The sequence below is a fragment of the Talpa europaea genome, assembly GCF_964194135.1.
Source record: "Talpa europaea genome assembly, chromosome: X".
Classification (NCBI taxonomy): Eukaryota; Metazoa; Chordata; class Mammalia; order Eulipotyphla; family Talpidae; genus Talpa; species Talpa europaea.
This window is the reverse complement of record NC_140081.1, coordinates 70,548,765-70,557,125: the sequence shown is the minus strand read 5'-3', so window position 1 is coordinate 70,557,125 and position 8,361 is coordinate 70,548,765. Positions and strand designations below refer to the sequence as shown.

General features: G+C 45.9%; 1 protein-coding gene across 1 annotated transcript in view; it reads left to right on the top strand.

The window, feature by feature from the left end:
• Positions 1-1,710: 1,710 nt before the first annotated feature.
• Positions 1,711-8,361, top strand: part of LHFPL1 (LHFPL tetraspan subfamily member 1) — a gene marked incomplete at its 3' end in the record, with an annotated part of 31,303 nt that continues 24,652 nt past the window's right edge. Inside the window, exon 1 of the mRNA XM_084259098.1 lies at positions 1,711-2,159. Within this exon, the coding sequence (XP_084115224.1) occupies positions 1,778-2,159 (382 nt within the window). The 5' untranslated portion in view covers positions 1,711-1,777. The remainder of the gene's footprint in view (positions 2,160-8,361) is intronic.

Here is an 8,361-nt window from a genome sequence, read left to right as displayed (position 1 = left end):
AAATGAATCAAGAGGGGAATTGTGGCAGAGAGAAAAAAGAGCATTGTTTGAAGAATCAAATAACTGGGCTCTGGTCTGGCCAGTGTACCTTACTAGCCCATTACCCTGGGGTAAATCACTTCCTCTCCATATTCCCATCTGCAAAGTGTGCATGTATGTATGTGGGGGTGGAGTGGGAAGGTACGCAGCACCGTGTGGAACACAAATCCTGGTGTAGAGATCTGTAGATCAGGTTTCTGGTTCCGGTGTTGCTGCTTGTTAACTTACTCTGGGCCTTGGGGAAAATCATTTCCCTCTGTACTTGGCCTTACTTCCCGATGTATAAAACAAGAAGGTCGAATTAGGTGATTCATTAAGGTCCCGCAAACCTGGAAATTGGATGATTCTATGAAATGGGTTTCATTTAACCACAGTGAGTTGGAGAGCTTCCTCTGTGCCAGGCACTGTTTGATGATGTTGTGAACAGGCTCATGGCTGGGCATTGTCCCTGAGACTCCGATCTCCAAGGACAGCTGCTGCTTGCTCCTGACCGTGTCCCAAATTGGCAATGAGGTAGCCCCGGTACAGCCAGTTCCTGTGCTTCCCTCGCCTGGGGAGTCCTGCGCCTCTCTCCCTTCTCCTGCCACCTGTAACTTTAAGCAATGCTGATGAATCATGGAGAAATTTCTGAAACATATTCCACCATCTGCCTGCTGGAGACATTCACAGTGCTGTCATCAAGCTGCAGTGTGGTCTCTGGCAGTTCTAATCGAGAAACAGGCCAGAAAGCAATGGCAGATTAATGGAGTTGGGAGGGAAGTGGTTGATTTTTGACAGAGGGGTCTGTGAAAGCCATTTGTGAGTTGGGCTGAGGAGATTAGATCTGAAAAGACTCTCATCTTGAATCTGAGATTACTTATTCCAAAAGGCAGCTTGAACGGTCCTTCTGGCTCTATGTTCCCACTGCCAGGCAAGGGTACGTGATCCATTGCAGAGAGATGAGGTGCTTTCTTGCCTAAATTCAGTCAAAGAGGAGGAAAGTTTTTTTAGTAGTCAGTCTAGAGTTAAATGACACTCTCTGGTTGCAAAATTGCCTCTCATTTTGATTTTGGAAAAACTGACTGAACATCGCTCTCCCAGTGATGGGTATGAGGTGTGAGAGTGGGCGCCCCTCATTTTTTTCACCCATTTCAACCTGGTTGACATTTCCCAGTAAAAAGCCCATGCTGATGCCATTGGACATCTCACCAGTCAAATGGACACGTCCAGTGACTCCGTGGTGAGCTCTCCTTCCCTTTTCTCCCTTGTAGTTGGGTAAGGCCCTGAGAATTGTCTTCCTTCTTCCTTCATATTTGGAAAACAACCTGATTCCTGGCCCTCTTGAGATACAGCTTCCTCTCGAGCCCCCAGGCCAGCAAGGTTGTTCCACTGGAAGCCTGGGAGCTCTCTGCTAAAAGTCAAGAGTTAAAACTGTTCATTGGGTTTTATATTTGCATTTGTAAGGCCATCATTAATTGAGCTCTACGGTTCTTCCATTACAGCCTAGATACCATGCAATTCTGAATCAAGCAGAAAGAAGGCAAGATGGGAAAAGTGCTGAAAAGCAGAATCCCATAAGGACACAAATGGTTCTCCAGAGAATAATCTTATCCAGAAGCAAGGGCCAAGTGACTCCTCAATGAGTTCCGGGACTGGTCAGCCCGATGAAAAATAGGCTTATGGAGCCTACATGATAACGTTCTGCATTTGGCGCAGTGATCCAACTCATCACCCCATCCCCGCAGAGCAACCTGGGACCATGAGGAGCAGCCTGACCCTGGTGGGGACCCTCTGGGCCTGCCTTTCCCTTGTTACTGCTGTGGCCAGTTCTACCAGCTACTTCTTGCCTTACTGGCTCTTTGGATCCCAGCTGGGGAAGCCAGTGTCATTCAGCACATTCCGGAGGTGCAACTACCCTGTGCGGGGAGAGGGGCACAGTCTGATCATGGTGGAAGAGTGTGGGCGCTATGCCAGCTTCAGTGCCATCCCAAGCCTGGCCTGGCAGATGTGCACAGTGGTGACAGGTGCCGGCTGTGCTCTGTTGCTCCTGGTGGCACTGGCTGCTGTCCTGGGCTGCTGCATGGAGGAGCTCATCTCCAGAATGATGGGACGTTGCATGGGAGCAGCGCAGTTTGTGGGAGGTAAGACTGCGCTTTTGGGATTGGGTAGGTTGGGGTGCTTTGCAAGGGGAGCGGGATATGTTGTCTTATGGGGAAATTTACTCTCACCACATCCCCTTTGTCAAACTCTAAGGCTATGAAGTGGGTGACTCCTTTGAAATGTCTAGTCTGGGATGCCCCAAAGTCCAATCTACAGCAGGGTTTTAATCATTGCAAAATTGGCTATTATGCAGAGTTGATATCTGTTGTTTGAGCTCCCTTTTCATCACTTTCCTCTGCCTGCAGGGTACCCATTTAAGAATATTATCCAGGTATGCCTTCTAGGGGTAGCAACACTTCCTCTAGTATCACTGCTCTAAAATCAGCTTGATGTTTGAAAACTGTGATCTCTGGTAGTTATCTCCAAATACAGTGATCTGATAAACACATATGCTCAGATGCTGATTCCTAACAAGGATTTAAGGCACACATCACACCAAAGACATACATCTCCAATGGTGAAATTCCAGGTAACAGGCTATAGGTGACTGTTTATTTTGCATACATCTAAGTGAGTCCTGTGAGCTTCCATTAACAGTCTATCCAGATTTCTTATGCCCCTGAGCTACCGTCCCTGTCTTGTCCTTCATTCGGTCTCCCTTGAAACTTCATGCAGGAGCCTTGGGGTGCTCGAGTGTGGATGGGCTAGGAACCAGCAACATGTATTAGTGGCAGACTGCAGGAAGGCAATGGGAGCAGTTTAATTTGAGCTATATAAGAAGAAACGCAAGTTTAGACAGACAGGCAAAGATGTGTGTGAATATTTGAGCTATTTTTTACATCTAGATGGGGGAGCAAGTGCTAGTAGAACTACTGCTGAAGTGTATTATTGCCATGGAGTTTTAGAATTATTATTTGATTCACTATCATTATTATCTCCATCAGCACCGCCTTGTAGGTGATGGAATCAGGGAGCTTAGATCCTACTTCTGACTCTCACACTAAGTTAGTTGCATTGTAGTTTTGGGCAAAGGACAGTGACCTTTGATGTGTTCACTTCTCTTCTTCCCTTGAATTTGTTTGCTGGCTGGGCAGCCCAGACCAAAATTTTCCTTCTTCTCTCCAATGACTGCTTTCAGCTGTGCTTCGGGGAAGATGTTAGTGATGAGCTAAGAGTTTGGTTCTCAACAGAAGTTGGTTTTTCAGCCCTTGCCACCAGCTGGTATTTAATAGTTCCTGGACCATTTTTGATTATCACTACATGGGGAGGGTGCTACTGACATCCGGTGGGAATAGTCAAGAAATGCTATTAAATATTGCATAGAGCACAAGAAGAAAACAACTCGCCACTCCCAACAGCAAAGTATCGAGCCCAAAATGTCATTAATGCCAAGGTTGAGAGATCCTAAGCTAAAGTCTGGTGGTTTCCTGGCCTGCTTATGAAAAGTAGCAGGTCGTTTTTTGGTCTTGTGCCAGTCTGAGTCCCTCCTTCTCAGACGCATTGTAGAAGTGTTTAATTTTAATTAAGATCCATCCATTCCCTTATCTTTATATTTTCCCATTCTTTAGCTATTAATGGTTTTCTGGATTAGAAAGTACTTACATGCATTTCTTTCCTCTCCTTGAAAACCATCGAACAAAACCAATTATTAAGGCTTGTCTAAGTCAATGCCTTTATTCCCCTTTGGGGGTTCTGTGGACATCACAAATCAACCTTGGACTTGGCTTACCTTTCACCTGTATTTTTGGGTATGCTGTAGCGAGCTCAGCACTTCCATAGACACATTATTTCAGGAAATGACACCTGGTTGGCAGGAGAAAGGGGTGGTCCTTGCAACTCATATTTATAACCCCAGGACCCAACTGGTACCTGGCACAGAGCAGCTGTTTAGTAACTGTAAAAAGAATGAATGCAGGACTGAGGCATGGTCTACTGTGTGTTGGGATAAGTTGGATATGTGAAACCTGGGGTTGTTCACCACTTTTCCTTTCATTCCCAGACTTTTATTCAAGGGTGTAAGCACCCCATGCTCTCTTCTCTTCAGACTTGAGAGTGATAACTTAGCCCCACTTGCATTTCTAAGAGTTTTCTGTAGAGAGTGTGGAAGGGCTAATTGGGGGATGGTCAGTAGCAAGAGTTCCCATCAGACTCCATGCATTAACTGGCTCCTATTTCCAATTTTTTTTTAATAGAGGCATGTTTTATTTATCTATTTTGTTTGTTTGTTTGTTTTGTTTATACAAGCACTGGGTACAATCAGAAGCGTGGGAGGGTGAGAGAATTCACCAGAGCCAGAGGGGAGAGCAGAGCAGGCAGACTGACGAAGGACACTGCTGAGGGGAGCAGCGGGCAGCAGGAGAGGTCTGCGCGCCATGTGGGACCCTCCTCCAGTGGCTGGGGAGCAGCCGGGGATCGAACCGGCACTGCAGAGGCCGCGGGCAGCTTTGCAACCCAGCACTCAACCGCTGCACCACTGGGGAGGTTCCTACTTCCAATTTTGGATTTGACCGAGACTTTCACAAAATGTGTATGGCCCTCCATACGGTGCATTTTTGTAGATTTTACCTCCTAGCTTTATGAACTCAAAGGAAATTTTTGAGATGTGGGTGTCAAATAGGGATGTAGATACTCGCAGATCAAATGAAGAATTTTGGCTGAGTGGCAGATGTCATACAGAGGAAGTGAAAACATGGCTACCAATTTCATCTTATATGATGTTGTCATTCTACATTCCCCAGTGACTTTTGCTCATAGGAACATGAGCAGTGTTCACTTTTAGACGAGGACTTTCTTCCCTCTCTCTCCCCCTCCCTCCTTCCTTCCATTCCTTCTTCCCATCAATGTGAATAATATTTACTATTTGTTGAATTTTCTACAATTTACAAAACACTTTCATTTACATCATTGCATGTAATCGATTTAAAGTAGTGACTATTATGTTCCCAAAAGAATTTGACAAAAGCTCTAGATGAGGTTATTTAAAATTCAAGAATAATGTGCCACTGGACAGTAATCATAGAAAGAGTCACGATCCAGGATGTTCTATACAGCTTATTCCCAGGCAGAGGAGTGACATTGAATATCAGCTCTCCATTGTTTCCCCATCTGTAACACCAGCCAACTAAGGGTCTTTCCCACCTCCTTTTTAGAAATTGGTGTCTATCAAGGGTATATCAGATGGGAATGAATGAATGGCAAAGACTGCTTGGACAGATACATTTTCTAGGGCAAGTGGCACATGACCATGATCCCATAATCTTCAGTGATCTTGAGTGTGAATCATCTGAGATATGTTCTGCCAGTTGCAGGAAGCCAAGTCTGAACCGCATTTTGAACTCTATTGGTAAAAGATGAGAGAGAGAGAGAGAGAGAGAGAGAGAGAGAGAACACAAGAGAAAAATGCAAGAGAGAGCAAGAGAGCTGTGAGGGTTAAGTTTAAGCTTGTTATTTGACCAAGGGGAATTGATTTTGTTGCTCTAAGCGTGGCTGCTTCTCGGCAGCTAGTGCATTAACCGAAATACATCAGAGGGAGGAGCCAATATATTTCAGGTCTGGCTTATCTCTGCCAGACCCCAAACCACTGAAGAGATGGAATATCCATTAAGAACTCCTCCCTCCCCCTGCCTGATTCTTGTTCCCCGGTTTGGCAGCTGCCCGCAGTGATGAGCAGTGGGAAGTGGGAGAGACAGGAAGAAATAAAGAGCTGCTGGCCTGAGTCATACTCAGCAAGGTGACCTGATGGGGCCCTTGGGTCCCATTTGCTCCACCTGCAGCTGATCCAGCTGGACAAGCCTAGAGTCCAGAGAGCCTTCCACTGGGATCTTCATGCCCTGCTCTGACCAGTGAAGGAAACATCTGGTCAGAAGATTATTTCAGCTCTGGGGATGCTGAGGTTTCCAACCAGCTGCCTCCCAGTCCCTGAGAACAAGATCGTTATTCACTTTCCCCTGTGCATACATGTGTGAGATACTTATGAATTATCCTCTATCTTCTGTGATTGCTAAACAAAGAAGAAATAGGTGAGATGTAAATATAAGGAACTTCTTGGCAGGAAAAAGTGTGAGATATTGGATCTGGTTACCTGAGGGAGGCCAAGAAGCTTTCTAGAGCAGGGAATGTGTCAGAATCACCTGGAGTGCTTAAAAAATGTGGACCTTTTAACTCTGTGGGTTACTTTTCTATTTGGACATACTCAGCAACAGGTGGAAGGCTGCGTGTTTTGAAAACTGCCTCCCGTGACTTTCATGGGTACACTCCTTTTCCAAAACCCAAATGAGAACCAATGCCCTGGCCGTTCCATTGTGGCTATTGTTAAGAGGATGGAGTTAGGCCTCAAGACAGGCGCCGATGATGATTTTCTCCATCTAAGGTCCTAATGCTAACATGTTTCTAGCCCACTGGAAGTTGCCACTGTGTAGGGTAAATGGAAGTGATGACGTTCCTCCCATTAGCATCAATGATCAGCACCTGTGGGCTTAAACACGTGCCTGATGGTGGACCTGGAGTGTGGTGTGGGTGTGTGTGAGTGGGCACGCCTGAGCCTGGAAGCTGAGGATGTAAGGGTGGCAGCAGAGAACAGAGCCGGCTAGCAGAGGACTGGGGCGGCAGAGACCAGCAAATAGAATACGAGAGAATCTAGAGAGCCCAGAAAGAGTGAAGGTTTGCAGCCGCCCTGCCTGCCCTGCACCTGCTTGCCTCATGACAAATGGTGTAAAACGGTCACTAAAAGCCTGAAAACGCCACTGAGGGATCCTTCACCCACCTGCCTGATAGAGAACCTGCCCCATGCCTTGCTGGCACTTCTTACTGGAAACAGCATGAACTTGATTCAAGGAAGAAGGGCTGTTTTCAAAAAAACTTTTATCTTCTCTGGAAAGCATGCATTTCCTGGAAACCCCTTCAAAGTCTAGCCAGGCATTATTTATCAATACCATGTTGAGCAAGGATTATAAAAGTGACCTTCGGTTTGGAAACTGTTATTCAAAGAAGTTAACCTACTTACTAGTAGAGACTCGTAGAGCAAATTGGAGCAGTGGAGACTGTGGTGCAGGGCACCACAATGCTATGCATTTCTTTTTTTTCCCTTTTGGGGAAAAAATGATATCACAGTGTTTTTCAGAGTGATCCACTTGTATAAGAATTATCTGGGGTGCTTGTTAACGCAGATTTCTTAGTACTATCCATCCTAAGCCTTTTGAATCAGAAGGACTGATGCCTGGCAATCTGCACGTTACACAGCTTCTCAGACTGGTTTATTTTGGAAAAGATAATGTGCACTATTTCACGAATACATACCACTCATCTGAGGAAATAGAATATCCCCAAGTGCAGCTGAGGTCTCCTTCATACTCTGAGCAGATTCCCTTGGCCCCACTGCAAAGGTAACTGCTACTTTAGAATTGTTATTTATTGTTTCCCAGCATGATTTCAGTACGCACTAAAATTTGAGAAACTCTGCTCAATTTTGTTCATCGTGTTTCTTTCTGGAATTCCCTTTTCTTCCATTTCTGTCTGTAATTCTCTCCTAAGGTCAGGCCAAATGCAGCGTCTCTGTGGAGCCTCCCTGATCTACTTCAGACAACTCTAACAGAAGTGCACTGCTTTATAACTCAGGAGAGAATAAGCGGTCGAATGAATGGGAGAGTTGAGTGGGTGATTTCCCTGGAAAGGGAAAGCTGAGCCATACTGAAGCATAGACATAAAGTTTCCACTGTGTTTGAGTTGCCCTTTTTACAAGAGCAATAAACTGAGAAAATTACCGCATCCAAGGCTCCTCAGGGTAGTAAAATCAAACTACTGAATAATCTTATTTTTAAAATATTTGGAGATAGGGTAGGGAGTGTAACAGAATGGGGGGGGCACTGAACAGTTGCACTTGTGAGTGGGGAAGCGATGGCAGGGCTTGGTACCACCGAGAGAGGGGGCTTTTTCTTCTCAGAGACAAAGCTTAGACATCTGCCTCATTGGGAATGTGCCATTGGGAGGTGTCATGCAGCTGCTGGGATTTGGAGAAGGAGTGATTCTGGCGGCAGGGTGAGGTTGAGGACAGCTGGGATATTGCTGGAGAGAGTGGTGCAAGTCCTGCTGGAGACTGCACCTGAGGGTTTGTCTTGGCTGGCACCGGGGTTGCCTCACGGGCTGAAGCTGAGTAAAGTGTCCAACTCCATGTTCCCCTTGGTCAGAGCAGACATTTCCAACTACTGCGATCATGACTGGGGAGGACATTTGGTACATTTTGGGATC